General features: G+C 48.5%; 5 protein-coding genes across 5 annotated transcripts in view; 4 read left to right on the top strand and 1 right to left on the bottom strand.

Annotated features, from left to right (window-relative positions):
* Positions 1-1,006: 1,006 nt before the first annotated feature.
* On the top strand, positions 1,007-4,203 carry LOC142605194 (acidic mammalian chitinase-like). Its single transcript, XM_075775936.1, has 10 exons — positions 1,007-1,031; positions 1,117-1,318; positions 1,551-1,607; positions 1,713-1,878; positions 1,988-2,112; positions 2,584-2,707; positions 2,833-3,018; positions 3,177-3,296; positions 3,396-3,537; positions 3,896-4,203. The coding sequence occupies exons 2-10, from the start codon at positions 1,185-1,187 to the stop codon at positions 4,159-4,161; spliced, it is 1,320 nt and encodes a 439-aa protein (XP_075632051.1). The 5' UTR covers positions 1,007-1,031; positions 1,117-1,184; the 3' UTR covers positions 4,162-4,203.
* A 2,666-nt stretch (positions 4,204-6,869) lies between these two features.
* On the top strand, positions 6,870-11,948 carry LOC104643348 (chitinase acidic). Its single transcript, XM_075775934.1, has 11 exons — positions 6,870-6,894; positions 7,480-7,509; positions 8,336-8,537; positions 8,929-8,985; positions 9,091-9,256; positions 9,366-9,490; positions 9,962-10,085; positions 10,214-10,399; positions 10,922-11,041; positions 11,141-11,282; positions 11,641-11,948. Exons 1-11 carry the CDS (start codon positions 6,870-6,872, stop codon positions 11,904-11,906), a joined length of 1,443 nt encoding a protein of 480 aa, XP_075632049.1. The 3' UTR covers positions 11,907-11,948.
* A 616-nt stretch (positions 11,949-12,564) lies between these two features.
* On the top strand, positions 12,565-15,081 carry CIMAP3 (ciliary microtubule associated protein 3). The gene is made up of 6 exons (XM_075776258.1): positions 12,565-12,589; positions 12,944-13,086; positions 13,419-13,517; positions 14,069-14,202; positions 14,477-14,603; positions 15,013-15,081. Exons 1-6 carry the CDS (start codon positions 12,565-12,567, stop codon positions 15,079-15,081), a joined length of 597 nt encoding a protein of 198 aa, XP_075632373.1.
* A 1,720-nt stretch (positions 15,082-16,801) lies between these two features.
* On the bottom strand, positions 16,802-22,949 carry TAF8 (TATA-box binding protein associated factor 8). Its single transcript, XM_075776250.1, has 8 exons — positions 22,897-22,949; positions 22,081-22,237; positions 21,316-21,414; positions 20,975-21,037; positions 20,395-20,519; positions 19,931-20,078; positions 19,041-19,183; positions 16,802-18,574 (listed from the first exon to the last, which is right to left on the bottom strand). Exons 1-8 carry the CDS (start codon positions 22,927-22,929, stop codon positions 18,431-18,433), a joined length of 912 nt encoding a protein of 303 aa, XP_075632365.1. The 5' UTR covers positions 22,930-22,949; the 3' UTR covers positions 16,802-18,430.
* Positions 22,763-23,527, top strand: part of CCND3 (cyclin D3) — a 46,966-nt gene continuing 46,201 nt past the window's right edge. Inside the window, exon 1 of the mRNA XM_075776253.1 lies at positions 22,763-22,963. Coding sequence (XP_075632368.1) covers positions 22,808-22,963 — 156 coding nt within the window. The 5' untranslated portion in view covers positions 22,763-22,807. The remainder of the gene's footprint in view (positions 22,964-23,527) is intronic.

The raw sequence follows: 23,527 nt of genomic DNA on the forward strand, positions 1-23,527 counted from the left end.
ACCCTTGCTGTGAGCCCAAGCCCGGCTCCGTCCTGCCTCGCTGACTGCCCCAGCCAAGGGGACAAACCCTCGTAAACCACCTTTGCTTTGGCAGTGCCTACACCTCCAGGCAGACACAATGACAGCGCAAGGTGAACACTTTGGCCACCTATCACTGCGTAATTGCCAGCGTTGGCACCAAGCCTGTTGTTGTAGACAAAATTTCTAAGAAGAAAAGCCACCTAATCTTGTTCTTCAACAGCTCTCGCAGCACCACGACTTGGCACTGCCTGATAACGGTGGTGTCCCCAGCTGGAGTGTTAAGGCCCATTGTGCTGGTATCGGTTTTTTGCGATACTGATCTTTACCAAGTTTCACAATGTTTGCCCATCTTTGTTGATACAAGACTGGCATGACATGAGAGGAGCGTATAAAAGTGGGAGACGGTCTGCACCAGATCAGCCCTGGTCAAAAATGGCCAAGCTCACTTTGCTTACTGGTAAGTCCTGCTTCAAAACTCAGTTCTCTGCCTTTATGACAAGTATCTGTGGCTCCTTCACTGTTATACTGCGTGGCTATACAGGAGATTTTGGGGGATTAAAAATGCTGCACTCTCTTTTCTGTCAAAGATATAGCAGTTTACTTTCAGGAGGGATAGTTACATTTTTAGCACTGCTGGAGTGGATATGTTATGCTTTGAAAAGGAATAGAATTCATAGCTGATTGATTGAAATTGAAATATGGTCTTAAAAAATATCTAAAAATCAAAATACTGCATTGTCACTTGCTTGGTTTCTTTTCTATCCTTTTGACTGAAATCATTCCACAAATTTTACCCACTTCCATAGAAACACTCGGCTAACCAATGCTTGAGCAGACACAGATTCCTGTATGTTTTATATAGAAAAAAGTGACCACCAGATAAGGTTATATTGGGTTCAGTCCAGTCCTGCACAAGAACTTTGCATTTCTAAGTGAAAACACTAAAAACTTTGTTCTTTCTTTAACTTTTTTCTTTAAAGGTCTGGCCCTCCTGCTGAACGCCCAGATAGGTATGTGCTTGCTCCTTCTGCATTTCAGAGACATGTCCTTTCTGCTCTTTTCTCTCCCAACCACATCTCCTCTATTTCTCTGCAGGCACTGCCTATGTGCTGTCATGTTACTTCACCAACTGGGCCCAGTACAGGCCTGGCCTGGGAAAATTCATGCCAGACAACATCGACCCGTGCCTGTGCGACCATCTGATCTACGCCTTTGCTGGGATGTCCAACAATGAGATCACAACTTACGAATGGAACGATGAGACCCTTTACAAGTCCTTCAACGGCCTGAAGAACCAGTACGTAGCAAGAGCAAAGGGCACCACTTGTTCTCCCTCTCAGGTCCTGCCCCCTTGTTCAGGGAGGGCAGGGCACGGCAGGCTGCCAGCACCGGTCCTCTGAGGATGCTGACAGCAGCTATGCTGCCGCTCGAGGCTTGCTCTCTGGGTTTCACACCAAGAGATCATGGCCTACAAAAGCAGATACCCTAGACACTTGCAGTAAAACATGTTCCTTTCGCTTTCCTTGCAGAAACAGAAATCTGAAGACCCTCCTGGCGATTGGAGGATGGAATTTTGGCACAGCCAAGTAAGTTCAAACCGTCTCCCTCCCATAATGGCACCCTAGAAAGGGAGGGAGAGGGGGAAAGAGGCACCAACCAAACCCTAACTCTGTCCTGCTCTGCTTCCCTAGGTTCTCCACAATGGTTTCCACTCCCGAGAACCGCCAGACCTTCATCAAGTCCGTCATCAAATTCCTGCGCCAGTATCAATTTGATGGGCTGGACCTTGACTGGGAATACCCTGGGTCCAGGGGCAGCCCAGCCCAGGACAAGGCTCTCTTTACCGTCCTGGTTAAGGTAGGCTGAAACGGAAGGGTTTGGTCAAGCCCTCTGCTCTGCACGGCTCTGGCGGTGAAGCCTCAGCCCAGAGAGTCCACAGTGAGAGCTGCTTCTTGGCATCCCTCAGGAAATGGTGGCAGCCTTTGAGCAGGAAGCCAAACAGGTCAACAAGCCCCGTCTCATGGTCACCGCGGCTGTTGCTGCAGGACTTTCCAACATTCAGGCTGGCTACGAGATTCCTGAGCTTGGAAAGTGAGTAGCCAACCCTCAGGTATCGTTTCTGTGACTTAAGTGCTCTTCCTTCAAGTGGTTAAGGGAAACGCTGCCATGATCGGGCAGAAACCAACCTCGTTGCATGTGAGGTGCCTACGGTTTTCCATCAGGCAAGAATGTTACAAGGGTGATGCTTCTTGGGTGGGGAAGGGGACACCTTGGGAAGGGAAGCCTAACAACAGGCTGCTCAAGCCGTCGGGGAACATCTCTCGGTTCCCACAATACCATCGCAATTTCCACTCTGCCTTGACCTCTGCCTCCTCCACTGGAGGAGAGAATTGGCTCCAGCACTTTCAAGGCCAGCTCAAAAGAAGTCTTGAAGAACCCAGCTTTGCAGAAAGTGGGGACATGGCCAGGGACATGGTGGGGCAAAGGGCCAGCACTAAAGGAACAATCAGGTCTGGGTGTCTGAGCAGGCCAGGAGATAGACACAAGCAATGTTCTCCATAGGTACTTGGATTACTTCCATGTCATGACTTATGACTTCCACGGCTCCTGGGATGGACACACAGGGGAGAACAGCCCTCTGTATGAAGGCCCAGCTGACACTGGTGACCTTGTCTACTTCAATGTTGTAAGTAAATTTTCCAAGATTGTGTCACAGATGATTATCCTGACACCAGTGATCAGAAGTTCAAGGAGTCATCCTCCTGTCTACAGATCCCAGCACAGACTTTATCTGTGGTGATTGTTTTACAGGATTATGCTATGAACTATTGGAAGAACAATGGTGCCCCAGCTGAGAAGCTCCTTGTTGGATTCCCAACCTATGGACATAACTTCAACCTCCAAAACCCATCTGACACTGCTGTTGGGGCACCCGCGTCAGGACCTGGGCCAGCTGGACCTTACACAAGGCAGGCTGGATTCTTGGCTTACTACGAGGTATGTGAGTTCCCTCAAACCTAGGCCACCGAGAACAACACAAACACCCTTCAAGCTGCCCAGGAAGAAAATTTTAACCCATGGACCCATGGAATATGCCAACTGCCCTTTTTTGTAGGACATTTGCTAACTTCTCCCTCTCTCCCCTTTTTTCCTAGATCTGCACGTTCCTGGACTCTGGAGCCACTCAGGCTTGGGATGCCCCCCAGGACGTGCCCTACGCTTACAAAGGCAACGAATGGGTTGGCTACGACAACATCAAGAGCTTCAACATCAAGGTACGGTGGCATGTGTGGCTCTGCTAATAATAAGGCAGGAGGCCTTCTGCAGTAGCAAGTCCCCGGAGTAACTGGGATTTCTCCTCTGGCACTGCACAGGTTGACTGGCTGAAGAAGAACAATTTTGGAGGTGCTATGGTTTGGGCCCTTGATATGGATGACTTCACTGGCACTTTCTGCAAGCAGGGCAAATATCCCCTGATCACCACCCTGAAGAACGGTCTTGGTCTGCAAAATGGCAGTGAGTAGCTTGAGTAGCGTGTGCTTCTTGAAGGCGACTCCCTAGCTCACTGCTGATGCAGGGCTTCAGAGACCCAGGGACCTTTATCTCTGGAGCCTTGGTGCATCAAGACTTCCTGTGGAAGCCCCAACCAGAGATTGCCCTGGAAAGATCCCTTCACTCTGCATCCCCTGGGATAAAAGAGGGAGATTGTAACTTGGACCTGGGTCCAGAGGTTTCAAAGGCCTGGTGTGAGCCAGAAGAGACTTTGGGGGAACGCACGTCAATAGCTGACCCCACCACTAAAGGGCCTATGGAGGGAGAGGAGGGCTGAGAGACTGTCAACACAAAAATAAGCCCTTTCCTGCTTTTATTTCAGACTGCGTGCCTCCGGCTCAGCCCAACCCTCCAGTCACTGAAGCTCCTAGCCAAGGAAGTGGAAGTGGGAGTGGGAGCGGGGGCTCAGGGAGCAATCCTGGTGGCTCTGGTGGGAGCGGCTTCTGTGCTGGGAAGGCCAACGGCATCTATGCAGATCCAACCAACAAGAGCAACTTCTACAACTGCATGAATGGTGAAACCTTCGTGCAGAGCTGCCAGGACGGCCTCGTCTTTGATACCAGCTGCTCCTGCTGCAACTGGCCATGAAGATACCAATGCCACTGCAGCAAACAGACCCCTCTGGTCTAATTGCACAGAATGAGTAAATAAAGTATTCTGCAAAAGCAACAATCCTCACTGTTTCAACTCATCTTGCTCTTAGTATTTTGATGCTCCCTGATTCTCTCGTGATACTTACACATGTGCTCAGGGACGAGCCTGAATCCACAAGCTGTATTTTAAACAGCCATAAACTGGCACTTTCCAGGGCTTTCTTGCTGTGCCAGCGGGGCAGTCAGCAAGAAGGAAAAAAAGCAGAAGGGAGCGACAGGGCAGATCAGGCTGCGCCATGAGGGAGCACACGGAGAAGGGTCACAGTGGCACAACCGGGAGACTGGCTCCCCGCAGAGCAAGGCCTGTGCATTTGTCCAGGAAAAAGCATTCTCCTCCTGGAAACGTACCTTCCAAAGGGTAAAAAGGTCTTCAAAGCTCCCACAGCCCTGGTGCTCTGGCCATGAGACATCAAATACTCCCCGCTGCAGGAATGGTTCAGCTGAGTACGTACCAATTCACAGACAGACTCCCGGTGCGTCCTAGAGCCCCAAAAGTCCTCTCCGTGGTCTGAGCAGCAAGGGACACTCATGCCCCATTGTAGCAGCCTGAGGCTGGATCTCAAAACCGTTCTGCCTCCTCTCCCAACCAAGGTTCATTTGAAAAGCATCTCCTCAGAGGAGAGAAAGGAGTGGGAGTGATCTCTGCTGCTGCTCAGGCACTTCTGCCCTTCCCCTCATGCAAATGGCTCTTACAAATGTCGGTAAGAGGCTTCTGCTCTTAAACGACAGGGAAGCAGCCTCAGATACTCCCTGGAAAAGAAACCACAGAGCAAGAAAGGCTTTGTGATAGCTGCAAGAGCAGCCCAGGGTTTCTTACCAGACCCACAGGTAAGAAAGTGAGTTTCAAAGAAGCAGAGCCACTGCTTTTCAGAAGCAGACTCTGTTTGAGAAGCAGAGAGAATGCCGGAAAACCAGTAGGCTCTGAGCTGTTTGTGGCTGTAGCACACAGGCAAACACAGATCAATCTCAGAGAGGACAGAAGTCATCGATCTCCACACACATAGTCTCGCAGCAGGTAAATCCTTGTGCTAAACCTAGGGCCTCGTGACTGATCACAGGAGCTCTGGCAACATAGGCTATATGTGTATGCATGTGTGCAGACATGTCTGGGGTATAATCCCATAGGAGAACTCCCAAGGAATTTCCAAGAACACCACTCCACACAAAGAAAAAACATACTGGCAACAGATTGTCTCCGTGGAGGCAGTAAGTTGTCTGCCTGCAGTGAGGAACATCAATCAGAACAGCAGCCCAAAACACGCATAGCTCTCCCCAGACGTTTATTGGCAAAATGACACAGCTTCTCTCATCCAAAATATAAACCCAGAATGCATTGATGATAGCTCAACAGCATCTTTGCATCGCCCACGTGATCTAAAGCAGCCTCGCTTCACATGGAAATCCAAAGCCAGATCTTTCCTAGACACACACCTCGCCAAGGGCCCATCTACCCAACAGTACGTGTCTCTGCACTGCTAACGGGAACCTTGGCTGTCGTGACGCTGCCATCGGCACAAACGCCTGTACCGGCTCTCAGCTCCAAGCTCCCTGTACCAGGAGACCGATGCCCGCCCCCCGGCATCCAGATAAGGGCTAGGATAGGGCTCTCCAAAACACACGGCACCATTGCATTGACCTTTACGTTTCTCCCCAGTTCAGCCTTGCACGGTGACCTGCCTCACCTCCACAGCAAGGGCAGGGAGAGCAAAACAACCTCTCTAAAGCAACGGCTCGCGTACACCGAGGTTAGCAAGGCCAGGATGGCGAAGGTCTTTGGGGAAAACAGCAGGTTTTAGAGAGTTTGCTGAGAGTCAGTTGTCAGACACATCGCACAGGAGATGGGTGCAAGGCTGTGCAAGCGCCATGCCAGAACCTGACAAATCTCCTCCCGTGGGAGGAAAGGTAACCTCATGATGCTCCATCCCTGGGCTCTCTCTCATAGAGCTTGACCTCCAAGTAATAATGCTTCTGCCTGAAGAAAATTATCTGTGCAAGTGGAAGACAGACTCGGCAGAAGCTGTTTCTGATTTGCTTTGGGTATGGGACACCAGGAAATCCTCTCCGCTTCCCTGAAGGGACACCACCTCAAGACGGTGTGGGCGAGAGACAGCTCAGACAACAAAGCCCCCTGCATCCCAACGGACAGTTTGCCTACAGCTACTGAGCCCAGGCCCTGTGTCCCCCAAAAAGACCCTTGCTGTGAGCCCAAGCCCGGCTCCGTCCTGCCTCGCTGACTGCCCCAGCCAAGGGGACAAACCCTCGTAAACCACCTTTGCTTTGGCAGTGCCTACACCTCCAGGCAGACACAATGACAGCGCAAGGTGAACACTTTGGCCACCTATCACTGCGTAATTGCCAGTGTTGGCACCAAGCCTGTTGTTGTAGACAAAATTTCTAAGAAGAAAAGCCACCTAATCTTGTTCTTCAACAGCTCTCGCAGCACCACGACTTGGCACTGCCTGATAACGGTGGTGTCCCCAGCTGGAGTGTTAAGGCCCATTGTGCCGGTATCGGTTTTTTGCGATACTGATCTTTACCAAGTTTCACAATGTTTGCCCATCTTTGTTGATACAAGACTGGCATGACATGAGAGGAGCATATATAAACAAGAAACGGACTGCATGCAATTCCTCCCATGCAAAGATGGCCAAGCTCACCTTCCTTACCGGTAAGTCCTGCTTCAAAACTTCATCCTCTGCCTTTATGATGAGTGTTTGTGGATGTTTCATTATATTGGGTGGCTATACAAGAGGTTTCTTTGAGTTAAAGATGTTTCACTCTCCTGTCAAAAGAAAAGATATAGCAATTACTGTGAGGAGTCATAGTTATATTTTTCAGTACTACTCGTGTGGATATTTTATGCTTTATAAATATATAGAATTAGTTGCTAATTCAAACTGAAAAGTCCTTTTTGATCACAAAACCGACCAAAAAATCAAAACACTATGTTATGAATTCAATTTAGTTTCTATGCTTCTAAATGAAATCTTTCCACAAATAGTACCTGCTTCTATATGGACACTCAACTGACCTATGCTTGTGAAACCAAATTCGTGTGTATTTTTTCAAGAAAATACAACAATTTCAAGCAAATTCAGATTAGGTTTTTGATGAAACATGACTTCTTTGTCACAGTCTCCACTTCCGTCAGATTGAAGGGTGACCTTAGGTAAAGGTTATATTGGGTTCAGTCCTATATGTGAGCTTTGTATTGCTCAGCTCAAAGACTAATCCCACACTTTTTTCCTTAAAGGTCTGGCCCTCCTGTTGAACGCCCAGAGAGGTATGTGCTTTCTACCCCAAAACCAACTCTACGAAAATCTTCTCAGTTATGGCACATGCAGCCAACTGGAACAGACTTACTAGCTAATTCTTTTACAAGTCACAGAGGAGGAAGGGGAGGCAGGCAGGCACAGAGTGATGGTGTCTCTGAAGACAAAAACTTGATGAAGCACAGTATCCTCAATCTAAAGTGCAAATATGTGTTTTCTTTCACACAAGCTTCCTCTTAGCAGCCCCTTCCTGCTCAGCTTGAATGAAGAATGAGCACAGCCACTAGCTTGTCTTTGCAGATTTCAAAGGCAAGTCAAACAGGTGGCAAAGCAAACACACACAGAGCCTTCCACCTCCCAGGCACTTCACCAGAGATCCCTTCCACCTCTGTTCTTCCTTACTTGGCAGCAAAGGAGAAAGGTTCCGTTTGGGGAAGAGACTCAGCACTCAGAAACACCCTGATTCATGAGTCTAAGGGTGCAAGAGACTCCTAGACCAACTCATCTACTGACAGAAAGTAGGAAGGAAAGAATTGCATTATTATCCTTGGAGAATCAGTTCTCAGAGGGATAACCAGCCCTACTTCACTTTCTCTGAACTCCTTACACTGCACGGAAACATTGCCCAATCATTATTTGTGATTAGATCTGCTGTATGCAGTTACTAACTCCTAAGTAAGCAGCCCAGGACACTGCTCCCTTTCCTGTGTGACTTGAAGGATGGTTGTATGAAGCAACACAGCCTCATGCAGCTAGGTACCTGGTCCTTCTGCATTTCAGAGACATGTCCTCTCTGCTCTTTTCTCTCCCAACCACATCTCCTCTATTTCTCTGCAGGCACTGCCTATGTGCTGTCATGTTACTTCACCAACTGGGCCCAGTACAGGCCTGGCCTGGGAAGTTTTATGCCAGACAACATCGACCCGTGCCTGTGCACACATCTGCTATATGCCTTTGCTGGGATGTCCAACAATGAGATCACAACTTACGAATGGAATGATGAGACCCTTTACAAGTCCTTCAACGGCCTGAAGAACCAGTACGTAGCAAGAGCAAAGGGCATCACTTGTTCTCCCTCTCAGGTCCTGCCCCCTTGTTCAGTGTTTGTTCTCTGCACAATGGCAGCACAAGCCTTGGTCGGGGGATACTAAGGAGAAGAGGCAGATGGTGATGGGGAGGGAAAGGGAGGGCAGGGCACGACAGGCTGCCAGCACCGGTCCTCTGAGGATGATGACAGTGATTCAGTGTGCTCCGGACTTGCTCTCTGAGTTTCACACCAAGAGATCGTGGCCTACAAAAGCAGCTACCCTAAACACTTTCAAGAAAAGCAAGAACACTGTGCTTTATGTTGGTCTGTTGAATAATGTCAGAAATTGGTAAGACTAAACCATTCCTTGCAGTGAAACATGTTCTTGTTCCTCCCTTTACAGGAACAGAGATCTGAAGACTCTGCTCTCTATTGGAGGATGGAATTTTGGGACAGCCAAGTAAGTTCAAACCGTCTCCTTCCCATAATGGCACCCTAGAAAGGGAGGGAGAGGGGGAAAGAGGCACCAACCAAACCCTAACTCTGTCCTGCTCTGCTTCCCTAGGTTCTCCACAATGGTTTCCACTCCCGAGAACCGCCAGACCTTCATCAAGTCCGTCATCAAATTCCTGCGCCAGTATCAATTTGATGGGCTGGACCTTGACTGGGAATACCCTGGGTCCAGGGGCAGCCCAGCCCAGGACAAGGCTCTCTTTACCGTCCTGGTTAAGGTAGGCTGAAACGGAAGGGTTTGGTCAAGCCCTCTGCTCTGCACGGCTCTGGCGGTGAAGCCTCAGCCCAGAGAGTCCACAGTGAGAGCTGCTTCTTGGCATCCCTCAGGAAATGGTGGCAGCCTTTGAGCAGGAAGCCAAACAGGTCAACAAGCCCCGTCTCATGGTCACCGCGGCTGTTGCTGCAGGACTTTCCAACATTCAGGCTGGCTACGAGATTCCTGAGCTTGGAAAGTGAGTAGCCAACCCTCAGGTATCGTTTCTGTGACTTAAGTGCTCTTCCTTCAAGTGGTTAAGGGAAACGCTGCCATTATCGGGCAGAAACCAACCTCGTTGCATGTGAGGTGCCTACGGTTTTCCATCAGGCAAGAACGTTACAAGGGTGATGCTTCTTGGGTGGGGAAGGGGACACCTTGGGAAGGGAAGCCTAACAACAGGCTGCTCAAGCTGTCGGGGAACATCTCTCGGTTCCCACAATACCATCGCAATTTCCACTCTGCCTTGACCTCTGCCTCCTCCACTGGAGGAGAGAATTGGCTCCAGCACTTTCAAGGCCAGCTCAAAAGAAGTCTTGAAGAACCCAGCTTTGCAGAAAGTGGGGACATGGCCAGGGACATGGTGGGGCAAAGGGCCAGCACTAAAGGAACAATCAGGTCTGGGTGTCTGAGCAGGCCAGGAGATAGACACAAGCAATGTTCTCCATAGGTACTTGGACTACATCCATGTGATGACTTATGACTTCCACGGCTCCTGGGACAGAAACACTGGAGAGAACAGCCCTCTGTACAAAGGCCCAGCTGACACTGGTGACTACATCTACTTCAATGTTGTAAGTATATTTTGTGAGACTGTGTCACAAATCTCAGGTCTGTGATCATACCAGTGATGAGAAGTTTAGAATTTCATCCTCCTGCCTCCATATGCTGGCAAAGACTTTAACAGTAATGTTTTTTATAGGACTATGCTATGAATTATTGGAAGAGCAATGGTGCCCCAGCTGAGAAACTAGTTGTTGGATTCCCAACCTACGGAAATACCTTCAAACTGCAAAACCCATCTGACAACGGTCTTGGTGCACCCGCTTCAGGACCTGGTCCAGCTGGACCTTATACACAGGAGGCTGGGACACTGGCTTACTATGAGGTATGTGTACTCTAATCACATTAATTTTTCAAATCATTTTAAGGAAGGCCCATGTGGAGCTTTCTGAATGGCTACCTCAGACAAAAAGCTGTCCAAAGATTTGCAGAAGAAAAGAGAATTAAAATAGTAGAGAGAATCTGGACCTGAAAACAAATGTCTTACCCATAAACTGAATATCACTACGCAGTTTAGCAGCAGGGGTTTCATACAGATGAATAGCCCTTTCTGAAATATAAAGATGATTCCTCCAGTACAAAACCAGAAATTACTGATATTATTTCTAGTGTCCATAAGGCAAGGAATAGGAAAAGAATGTTATACTTGATCTTTTGCCAGGAGTATCTAATGTGTCCAAGTAAGCCCTGGAACTTCTTAAGCTAATTTCATAAAAGCTAAGAAAAAGTTATTTATTCTTAAGGATAGATAAACCAGAGAATAAAACCAAGATAATGTCAGAGGTTAGACTTTTTCTTTTTTTTCTATGTTACTCACTAAATTCCACCTCTTGGGCCTTCACCCTAGATCTGCACTCTCTTGAATTCTGGAGCCACTCAGGCTTGGGATGCCCCCCAGGACGTGCCCTACGCTTACAAAGGCAACGAATGGGTTGGCTACGACAACATCAAGAGCTTCAACATCAAGGTACGGTGGCATGTGTGGCTCTGCTAATAATAAGGCAGGAGGCCTTCTGCAGTAGCAAGTCCCCGGAGTAACTGGGATTTCTCCTCTGGCACTGCACAGGTTGACTGGCTGAAGAAGAACAATTTTGGAGGTGCTATGGTTTGGGCCCTTGATATGGATGACTTCACTGGCACTTTCTGCAAGCAGGGCAAATATCCCCTGATCACCACCCTGAAGAACGGTCTTGGTCTGCAAAATGGCAGTGAGTAGCTTGAGTAGCGTGTGCTTCTTGAAGGCGACTCCCTAGCTCACTGCTGATGCAGGGCTTCAGAGACCCAGGGACCTTTATCTCTGGAGCCTTGGTGCATCAAGACTTCCTGTGGAAGCCCCAACCAGAGATTGCCCTGGAAAGATCCCTTCACTCTGCATCCCCTGGGATAAAAGAGGGAGATTGTAACTTGGACCTGGGTCCAGAGGTTTCAAAGGCCTGGTGTGAGCCAGAAGAGACTTTGGGGGAACGCACGTCAATAGCTGACCCCACCACTAAAGGGCCTATGGAGGGAGAGGAGGGCTGAGAGACTGTCAACACAAAAATAAGCCCTTTCCTGCTTTTATTTCAGACTGCGTGCCTCCGGCTCAGCCCAACCCTCCAGTCACTGAAGCTCCTAGCCAAGGAAGTGGAAGTGGGAGTGGGAGCGGGGGCTCAGGGAGCAATCCTGGTGGCTCTGGTGGGAGCGGCTTCTGTGCTGGGAAGGCCAACGGCATCTATGCAGATCCAACCAACAAGAGCAACTTCTACAACTGCATGAATGGTGAAACCTTCGTGCAGAGCTGCCAGGACGGCCTCGTCTTTGATACCAGCTGCTCCTGCTGCAACTGGCCATGAAGATACCAATGCCACTGCAGCAAACAGACCCCTCTGGTCTAATTGCACAGAATGAGTAAATAAAGTATTCTGCAAAAGCAACAATCCTCACTGTTTCAACTCATCTTGCTCTTAGTATTTTGATGCTCCCTGATTCTCTCATGATACTCAACACTTGTGTTCAGGAAAGGGCCTGACTGCACAAGCTGGGCTTATATTTCGGAATGGCATTTTCCAGGGGTTTCTCACTGCCCTACCTTGACAGCCAGGCACAGGGAAAAAGAGAGACAGCAAAGAACAGTGCAGATCAGGCTGTGCCACGAGAGAGGTCACAGAGAAGGGTCCTGACAGCACAACCCATAGCCTGCTTCCCCAGGGACCCCTCCCTTACTGACTTAGCGTGCAAACAGCAGCTCCTCGGAGTGGGAGCCAGAAGGGTGCAATCCACAGGGATGTTATCAAACCTCTTCCTTTTAAACAGCCATAAACTGGCACTTTCCAGGGCTTTCTTGCTGTGCCAGTGGGGCAGTCAGCAAGAAGGAAAAAAAAAGCACTATTAATCCTCCTCTTTTCTTTGCACCCTTCAGGCACTGCCATCACCAGCATTCCCTCCAGCACCCCATGCTCTGTGTCTATAGCAACTGGAGTACACACACATCCCGACGTCTGGCAGGGCAGCATGGCAGCAGAGTGGGAGCCAAGAGGTGAGCCATGCGAGGTGTGTGCACCCGGGGCAGCTATGGGCACAAGGGCTTCCCTTCTCACGCACCTCCCCATCGTCACCGGGCTTCCCCAGCAACCTTCCCCACAACTGAGCTGCTAGGCTACTCTTTGCTCAGGCTGGGGAAAAAGAAGCCTTTGTGGCAGGAGGGAACAGGCATCCAAAGGGCAGACCCCTTGCAAATATCCAGGGTCAGAGGAAATTCCCATCTGGGAGATAAGGGGATGGTTGGCCTCAGGCAGAGAGCAGCAGACACTTAAGAGGGAAAACAGCAGCAAGCGGTCACCTCCACATGGGTTTATCACACTGGTGGCTTTTCCCTCTCCTGGTCTCACAGATATGCAGAAGCAGATCTCATTTGGGTCATGTCAAGAGCGGAAAATGTTCCCCCTCCACCATGCCCCAGACAGGCTGGGAATCCAGCTAGGAGCCATCAGGGGAGACCCTGTGCTGGGGCCAGGCTGTTACCTGGGTCAAGAGGTAAGCTGTTCGGTTTTCATGCTCAGAGGTTTTTCTTCACAGAAGACACACAGTGCAGGAGCAGTAGGACCATGGCCAGCTGGACATGGAGTTCCCCACACCTGCCCTACAAACCCATTGTAAAGGTCTCCATATATACTTAGAAAAAGAAATTCCCCTCCCCTTCCAAATGTACCAGCCCTCAAAGCTCCAGCTGCCCTAGCACTCTATATTAGTAAGAAATTAGAAGAATTAATAGGAATAATGTCTGCTGCTCATGTACTTCTGCCCTTCCCCTGATGCAAATGGTGTCTTAAAAGTGTTAGTAAGACACTTCTGCTTTTAAACAACAGGGGAGCAGCCTCGGATACTCTTTGGAAAACAAACCACTGAGCAAGAAAGGCTATGTGATAGGAGCAAGAACAGCCCAGCGTTTCATATCAGAGCCACCGGTAAGAAAAGCACACTTCAGAGTGGCAGAGCTGCAGCTTTGCAAGAATTTGTAGGCTGTTCCCAACATAGACTATCAGTTTCGATCACATTTGCTGGGGCTGCCTCCAACTTCATATATACAGCAGCTACAGATCTCCTTACACTTAGCCTAGTGGGAGGTGTAGAGCCTAGAGACCAGTGACTGATCATATGAGCTGTGGCAACATCAACACATATACATTTGTGTATACACATTCCTTTGTATCACATACACGCACATGTAAATGTACATATTGAGGCAAAATCAGGGAGGGAGCTCTGCTATACTACCTGAACAAGCACACTATGTTTTCTGGCCCAACTTCTCTAGAATATATTAGGAGAGACATCACAGGACAGTCTGGATAAGAAGCAGGGAGTACATAACTGACTTGTTCCAATTTTTTTTAGGCTGAGTAGCCAAAGCATGCCTTGAACAGCAGGTCTGTAATGCCCAGCTGGCTGCTGATCACAGCATGTAGGAATGGTTTGCAGAAAATAATATTTCATATAGAAATTTTCTCTCTTGTAGACTGTGACTCCTGGCCCAGCAACATACCAGTCATTCTGGAAGAAGGAGAGGAAATGCCAGCCTGCCTACGCTCCGTTTTCCATTAAGACACCACGATTTCCAGATAAGCCTTCAAATAAAGAATTTTTCCCTGGGTAATGTAACTCATTTTCTCACACTTTTAATAATAAGCAGGAGTACTAGCAGAGAGAAATACTAAGACACAAATGAGAGATAGGTAACTGAGTTCCCGGTAATGCTTTTTTATCTTCAGAAAGCTCCCCTGCTTTAGTCTTTAACTTAGCATGATGACTAGAATACCACAACATGGATTTCTCCCAGGGATCAAGGTAGGGCTGCTAAATTTTGGTATTACAAACATCATACACCAGCTCCAGAAATGAGGTATTTTGTGCCTGCTTCTTTTAGACCTGGAACTTATGAAGTAGACAAGCAATTACACAAAAAAATCACTTGGCCGATGAAGTTTGGGTCTCCAGACTGGTCTTTAGTGCTGATGCCAGCAAAGAGGATGCTAAAAATGGAGGTACAGAAGGTAAGGACAGGGATAAGGGGATGTTATTCCTGTCTCAATGCTTCTGGAAAAGGAAATTGTATGATTACTTCAACACATTTGCACTATGTTTTGTCATTCTTTCCTCACTGGCCTGCTGCGTACATGGCTCTACCAGCCTGAGGCATAAGATACAAAGTGATTTTCTATCAGAAAATGCTGGTTTGCAAAAAACAGTTAACAGTCCTTCAAAAAAAACTTCTATTAAGAAATTTTTCCATCCACAAAGTGAGAGAACCAGAGCACAGCCTTCCCCATGCAGCTCTGCTGAGAAGAAAACCTTCCTGATTTAAAATATAAGTTAAGATTCTCGACACCACCTTACAACTTCCTGCGCTTTTCTGAAGCGATTGTCATTGCTAATATCTAACAGATAGCAGTTGTCTTTTAGCTGACCATAGACAGAGAATTCAGGAAACACCGGGACCGAGTGGCCTACCTGAGTTTATACAGCAGCTGAGGAGCCAGGGCTGCTGCCAGATGCCCTCCCCTTCTCAGGCTTCACCTCTGCTTCCCACCCACTCGTGGAGACACTCATCTGCACCACCCAGCCTCTCGAAATAAAACCATTTCAAAAAAAAGGTATTTCTTGCCACTAGTTGTGCTTACCTGGTATCGCACCAGGTGTCTGCTGCCTCTCTGGGTGTTTGGGTGCTGCTGGGTGCCGCACACAGCACCCCTTGGCCTAGGCAGGGCTGGCGGCCATTTTCCCTGGGTCACCATGAAACACCTCCCCTCACCACCCTTCCCAACATGGCTTCTCTCGCCACAGGGGGCTTTTCCCCCCAAAATCCAGCCCTTGCTGGCACCAGAGAGGAACCAAATTAATGCAGCTAGAAGGCAGCTCTACTGCTGCTCCATCTCCTCAGCACTGGGAGCAAACGCCACCACCTTCTCAGCCACCACCTGCCTTCCCCGGCCTCCTCACCACCACCAGCCTGAGGAGAGCTGAGAAACATGGGGACATACATAGAACACCCACCGGTACTGCGCTGCCCTCAGGTACGTTCAGAGGGAGTATAATGGCTTTGTGCACAGCCAGCAACTGCATTAAAGTAGCACATAGAAAACACCCCAGGGAAAGAGGCTGTGCTGGGGCAGGTTAGAGCAGATGGCCTGCAAGATGTACGTTTGCATTACTAGGTTTTTCCCTGCTGACATGAGGAAGATATTCTCAAGCAAGCAGCAAACAACATGCTGCTAGCTGAAGAATCTGGCCACAAAAATAAATTTAGTCTGAAACAGAAAGGTGATGGTATTCATCATGAGTTGTTTCTGTAATGTACAACTCAGACCCTAGGGATTTCTATAAATATTTACAAACCTTTACACACAGACTGAATCTGTCTGATCACAAGCTTGATTCAATCTCAGGGGGAAACTAAGAGCAGGCAACCTTCATTCTCAGTATAACTACCAGTCACAACGCAGGCTTTCAAATTTTCTGGGTCTGTTTAGCTGTTTTAGCAAATTTCACCCAAAGCCCAATTTCAGCTATAAAACCAAGATGCATTCTTCCCATTTCCCACTTTCGGTCTTCGAGTTCTCTCACATACGCACGAAAACAGCTGCTCAGGACCTGTCTTTTCTAGGCACGTTGGCCTTTCCTTCCCAACCACAAGCTTTGTAGTTGCAGCTGTCAAAAAGGGATGTACTCGCGGAGTCGCAGTTGCCCCTTTTGGTGCAATCTTTTGAAGGAGGGGGTATGACTTACTGGAAATTGTACTGTCCTAAGAACTGGGTTTTAAGGCTGTTTAAGGCTTCACCCTTTTTGTATTCATGGCTGATACTGCATACTTCATCTCCATCTGTCTTCATTTTCTAATCAGGAGAAAAATACATGTGTAAGAGAAGATGTAAAAGAAAGTAAGCAGCACCTCTGATTCTGCAGTCCTTCTCAACCACATGTTCCACCTGTGACTGGAGAAACCTTCTACTAAAGGTTTTGCAAAACTGATGGTATTTCAGAAGGCACTTTGTCCTCGCTGAGCATGTTTCTAATGAACCAAAGTTTTTGTTGGAAAATTCCCACCCTTCTCAGCCATCAGGTGTTGCTGTGAAGAAAGGAAGAGCTGCAGAAGGAAGGACAAGACTTCCTACTGCCTGTAGACCCCACTGAAAACACAGTCAGGCTCCATTCAGGTGCTTTTCCACTCCTGAAACTTTAAGGACTCAGCCAGTTTTGCTTGTAGGAGATAAAATTTCTTTTATTATGAACATAAAAATGACTGTTTTCATTCTACATTTTTCCCCTACCCAGCGAGGGATTTTCTCATTACGAAAAATGCTTACTCCAAGTAAAAAAAGATATAAATTTTTATATATACATACATACACGCTGTCTCTGTACATTTATTATTCTGTACAACCAAGGCACCAGCAGAAGTGACAATGGCACATGCAGGACTTTTTTGCTAGAGATGTCATTTCAAATTGTTCGGCAGGAACACCTCCGTTCTTGCTGAAACAATTACTCCTTTTTATCTTCCTCCTCCCTGGGTGACAGGAGGATGCCTTAACTAAACAGAGATGAACATGTACACATAGAACTCTGATCTCCCCAGTGACTGCGACAGGCTTCTTGCATTCAGCTGCTACTCTCGGAAACCATGACCTGCCCGGCAATCCGTTGCAGGCAGTCTTTGCTGCCTCTCCCAGCACCACATTTTCATCTAGAAGAGATGCTTGGGAGACTGGACCAAACTACAGGAGTCTTTTGTCAAAGAAATTTAACCCAGATTTTGCCTAAGTAAAGGTTGAGTGAAAATTAAAGCAAAGCCCTCCAGGACCAGCTACTCCCATCACCAATCATTTGCACTGCTGAAATAAAGTCTTCTGCTCTGGGGAAGTAAAGGGGTGGGGGGAAAGAGCAACTTCTGTTGATAAAAGCCCATATTTAAGAATGGACAAAATAAAAAAGTGCGATCAATAGCATGGCCTTGCAGACTGCAATCAATACAGCTTTATTCCATATTCCAAGTTTTTCAGCACAGCATCTTTCAAAACAGCTGGGGAAGGCGCGAACTCTCAATGGAGTTGTGCTGTGTTGGAACTAACAATAGAACTGAAAAATAGCCTGAAGCAGCTGTTAAATCTTGCCATTCATACTGCTAAAAAATAATCTCAAAGCAGAACAAGGTAAACACCACACTTAGCACTTTTAAGTTAGAAGTGCAGCTGCAGTCAGAAAAGTGAGAATAAAATGCCATCTTAGCTCTGTATTTACACTTCACTCTTACCAACACATCAGATGCCTTTAGTTTATAAAAGGAAAGTCTGTTTGCTTTTACCTGCCAAGAATCCAAAGAAAGAAACCTCTCTGGGATTTTTCTGTCTGTGTTAATACATGCTCCTTAGATTATAAGGCCAGGCAAGGTTGATTGCAGAAGTTTCTTTTCTAGCCTGCCAGACAGCCACAAACGAATTATGTCTTTGTATTCTGTAGAGCCTGCTGGGAAGCACTGAGCAGCAAGAATCTTTGTGTCCCCCATATTTTCGGAGAGTAAATCCTGCCGACAGTGAGAACAAACCAAAGCAAACGAGACGATTCCCATCTGGAACCTGGTGGCCTTCAACGCTTTTAAGGCAATGGACTGTTGATCATTCCAAGTCAGCAGGAGAGCAGAGGGGAAAGAGGGAGTGCTGCAAACCAGGATGAGAATGTAGTTCCCTAGGCAGACAAAGATCACTCCTCTGCTTCTGCCACTCAGCCGGATTGCTTTTCCTGTCTTGCTCCATGCCTCTCACCCACAGCAGCAGAGGTGAACCCCCCGGGTTCCTCTTCCTCTGAGCAGCCAGCTGGCTACACCTCACTTCTTTCTGCGGATCTTGGGCTTTTTTACTGGCCGGAGGTAGGGATTGTCTATCACATTTTCTTCCCCGTTCCGACTGCCTGACAAGGAGCTGTTCTGCTGTAACACTGAAGCGTTCTCCTTTTCAGGTCCTGAATCATCCTGCCACATTAAAAAAAAAACAAAAAAAACCAAAAAAACCCCAACATAAACAACCAAAGTTGGTCTAAACAAGGCTTACAAGTTCAAACCACATAACCCATGGGCAAAAGAGATGAATAATAAACAGCCAAGATAAACAGCAGCACACAAGGAGCTGCATTAAAGGTGAGGACTCCTGATTTCTAACACAAGAAGATCCCCTTTGGGAACAGTGTCCCCTCAGACAATCCTCTCCCCCCTAACACTGAAATGAAGGTTGTACTGAAAGCTCATGATTCATCCTCATTAACTGTGCAGAAAGTTAAAGAACCATGACAACATTTAGTCATTTACACCTGGTAAAACACAACCCACTGTCATTTTCCACCCACTCTGCCCAGCTGCAAGGAAGACAGGCGAAGAACCAGGTTTCATATGTCTAAGAAAGTCAGGCCCAAGAGACCTTGATCTCTCAGGCTAGGCGTACCGTGCTCATGTGCAGAGGGAGGTTCTCAGTGTCTGTCTGGTCGTCTTGCTCAGATGAATCCGTTTCTTCCATTTGCTGCATTTCCAGCTCAGAGGGGAGAAGAGCTGTCAGGTAGGGTACAGTGAAAGGCCTGGCAGCAATCACTGGGGTAGGGAAAAGGACACAGTCAGCAAGCTGGAAGACAACTCCTCCAGTCAGAGATTATGAAGCACAAAGCCAACCAGCTACTTAGAGACCAAACACTGGTTCTGGTTTTAAACACACTGCTCCCAGGGATCAGGAATGAACTATGCTGTCCCTAAAAGACGGCAGTGTCTAATCTCCTATTTTCAGAGGCCCCTTTATGTTTCCAGACAAGGACACAGCATTGTACTAACACAAAAAGTCCTTCCTGACCTCCATAAATGTTCAATTATCTCACAGACTGAAGCATCACTTAGTCCCCCTTAAGATAACACTGACACCTGTGCTGTCAGCGAGCCTTGGGAAAGTGGGAATTCTCATCACTGCTCTGCAGACCGAGAAACAGGAAAACCTCTGCTGCCTGCCTCAAAAGGTAAGAGAAGAAATTACTTGTTTAAAAGTTACAGAGCGTCAGAGACAGAATTGGGATGAGCTTTGAATTTAGCACCTGCCAGCCAAGGCCTTCTCCATCAGCAGAAGCAAGTGAGCCTTTGGTGAGGGTGGACACCTACCATTCGGCTTTGATTCTGTTTTTCATTTCCCTTTTAAATAGAAAATTCCTCATTTCCCAGCCTTCCAGTGCCTCAGAAGGGTGAACACAAGGTGATCATTCAGTGCTCACCTCCTGCAGTAGCAAGAACTCTAATGGAGCGTAGACTCAGTTAAACAGCTGTCATTTACAGCACAAAGTGTCCTAGATAACTCACATGGGAATGTGCTAACATCATCTTTGAACAGACTCTGTGTTTCTCCTGTCTTAGCCATGAAACGTGTGAGAGCTCTTTCTACATCACGCCGTTGAGACGCTGCCTTTTCCCGTAGGACTTGATAATCAGATACTGGCTCCCGGTACGTCTGTGGAGTAGGGAGGGAAAAAAAGAACACTGTTAGTGGATGCAATGCAGACGGCTGAAGTTCAAGACACTACTAGGATGCAGATGCTACAGGCAAGCATTGACCTTCAACATGCACAGATTTTTCAGGGAGCTACAGATGTCAATCAGACAGAAATCTACAGCAAGGGCAACCCGCCAACAGTAAGTGATATATTAAACCAGGAGAAGCAACGCTTTGGATAAACAGTACCAGCACTGCAGTAAAAATACACCACTCCTGGTGTCACTGACTTCAGACAGACCCCAAATGGCACAGAAGTCTTTCTTTCACTCACTGGTGTCTTGATGTAAGTGTGAGGATCTGGAAACTCAGGGAAATGGCCAGGAATGTGGGATGGATGTGGCTTGTTCTGTCCAGCTGTCAAGGCTTTGGGAGTCACGGGCTGGTTTGTCACAGGAGCTACAGTTAAAAAGCAGGCACACAGACAAATCAGCCAGATTCATTCTGCCAAGAGTTAGGCATAAAGTGCTAGCTCATACTGAGCTGTGACCCATGTCTCAGGGTCCTATAAAAGGGACAGAGCACATCCCACGAGCAATAATTTCAGATTGGGTTTGACATCTCAAAAGGGAGCACGGATTACTTGACCCCTCCCTCCTACCCAGGAAGAGCAAAACCATCTCGAGGATTCTCAAGTGCAATGAGGATGCTGAAGCAAAGGCAACTGATTCAGCAGAGGGTACGTTCCTTCGCCTGTTACACAATCATTACAGGAATCTTTAACACAAACTGCGCTTCCAGGAGCCCTGGACTGCACCATTCATCAGAAAAGCAGGAGCTCTGGATGCCAGCAGATAGGAATGCTGAATTATTTCCAATTTTCTGCACAAGAAGAGAAAAGATTTCCTACATACGGGCAGTGATGACCATCCTCTGGGACCGCTTGGCATATGCAGGAAGCGTTTCAACGTTGAACCCTGAAATACAAAAGAGGAAACAGAAATCACACCAAGAGTTTATCCTGTCAAAAATCCCTTCTCTTAGACTTCTCCACAGTCTTTCCAAGGGCTCCAAATTACATGAGAAAGAAAATCACGCACTCTGTATATATTCATACCGATAGCTGAGTGCCTGCATGAGGTGAGCATCGCACAAACCCCAGAAACATCGGGGACAGATTTTCCTAGTGATGCAGCACACCCAAATCTTCTGCCAGGCAGGTAGCTGGAATTCGTGGGACTGGTCAACTACTCACCCATTTCCACAAGAGTAACCACTATATCAGAGAGTGTGGGCTGTGTTCTGGCTGTATGTTCACAGTAGGACTTTGCGCTCCTTCCAATTTCAGAAATATCTGGGAGGGGAAAAGAAACACAGTGACCACACACATGTATCAGCCCAACCTTAGCTTCAGAGACCTGAAGTTTTAGCAAATTCAGCAAGGAATGAAAAAGAGCTCCTAGAATCCAGGGTCTTACAGCCTGCATAGTTAAAATTAAAACACGTGCAAAGTATGGAGACACTAAAGACCAAACAGTCAGATGTTGTCCACAAATGCAAAAGGCAAATCTGCATCACAAAACTCGATCATCTCTTGATTTCAGAAAAATATGTAACATCCTAGGCACAACACCCAGAAAAGCAGGAGCAGAGCTGCCCAATGCAGGCACTGCTACAGCCTTAACTAACCAAACATCTGGAACTTTGTTGTTTCGCTATTTATTCTGGCAGCATCTCAATATGTGGAGCTTATTAGGATACCTAAAAGTATCTAATGAGTCCTCACTAAGTGAGATAAATAAGTACTTCTGAGTTCAGACAAATATCTCACGCTCACAGAAGTCTCTGACTCCAAGGCTGTGCTCTAACCACCAGTCTAGCGTTCTGCTTTTGCTGATGTCATTACCACAAGATAATAAAAATGGAAAAAAAAAAAAAAAAAAAAAGAGTGAAGGCCAATGTGAAAACAGAGATACCAGTAACTTCAGGGGACCGGTGTGTGACTGTGCCAGACACTCACAGCTTTGTAACATCTCTGTCAGCGTCTCCACCGCAGCCTTTTCAGCGCTCTCGAAGCCAGCTTCGGTGAGCAAGGAGCTGACCACCACTTGCAGAGTCCTCCTCCGAGCCAGGTAGTAGTTATCTGCAGGCGTGGTGGCGTGCTTGCTGCCCGACCTCTGCGGACACAGACCCCTCGCTCAGACAAACGAGGCCACCGCCAGAGCCCGGGGAGCAGGTACTGGGAAGGGCGGTGAGCCTGTCCCCGGCACCCCCGAGCTGCGGGGCACTGCTCTGGGACGGGCCCTGGGACGCACCGCAGGGCTGCGGGCAGGGCTGCAGGCAGGGCTGCAGGCAGGGCTGCCCGCGCTCAAGGAACAGGAGCCGGCCCTGCCTGTCCCCCACTGCATATGCACGCACATACTTAAGCATGCATACACACATATATGCATAAATATACGTACACACACAGATCCACACACAGACATCTACACACACACGCGTGTACCTATGTACAGGCACTACCCAACGGGAAACGCCCTTTGGGGCGCGGCCCCTTTAAAAAAGCCGCCCGGGGCAGCCCCGCCTCTCTGCCCCCTTCGCCGGCCAATCCGAGCGGAAGACCTCGAGCCAATCAAGCCCCACTGCCGAACCCCGCCTCCCTCCGGCCATTGAGCCAATCAGCGCCTCCCTCCCTTCAGCCTCCGCCTTAAAACCCCACGGGCAGGCCTCAGGGGTCTAAGCGCTATATGGAAAGCGGAACGCTGCCGTTTCACCCAGATCCCGCGGGAGACACCCTCTACAATGGCCCCGCGTCCCGGCGAGGAGCCGCCGTTACCGTGCCGGAGCTACCGGACGCTGTGTCGGCCATCTTGGACCCTTATGGAGCTGTGCGCATGCGCCAGGTACGGCGGAGGGAGCGCGTTGGGGCGCCCGTGGAGCATTGTGGGATTTGTAGTCTGGGAGGGCGCGTGCGCGTGGGGCCCCGCTGCTCCCCCCCCCCCCCCCGCAGCAGGGCGGGGGTGCCCTGGGCGCTCCCCTGCAGGCCGCGGCCCCGCCGGGCGCCCGGAGCCGGCGGGATGAGGCTCTGAAGTTCAGCCCGCCTTGTCCCGAGGAGCGCCTCTGTCATCCCCTGAGACGGGCTGGAGCTTTTCCACTCCTTGCCTGGGCACCTTCGGGGAGAGCCCTTGCCCTGCCTCTGCAGGGGAGCCGGGAAAGCGAAACCTCGTGTAATGGCATTGCGCTTGCTTTAGAATAGCCGCTGTTCCCACTGGGAAATTGTTTACTGAAATAAAAGCTTGACGGGTCCCAGCGGTGTGCCAGGAACCCTGTAACCATGGGAGCACTCGGGGGTTTCCTGTTGTAAGCAATATGTACTCTTAGCTGAACCTCGGTGTACCAGCTTTGTGCTTAGATCTTTTGATCAAAGCTTTGGTGTCGGTTAAGTGTTTCAGAAAGACAGAACAGGA

Source organism: Balearica regulorum, chromosome 25 (assembly GCF_011004875.1).
Source record: "Balearica regulorum gibbericeps isolate bBalReg1 chromosome 25, bBalReg1.pri, whole genome shotgun sequence".
In the NCBI taxonomy this organism is placed as follows: Eukaryota; Metazoa; Chordata; class Aves; order Gruiformes; family Gruidae; genus Balearica; species Balearica regulorum.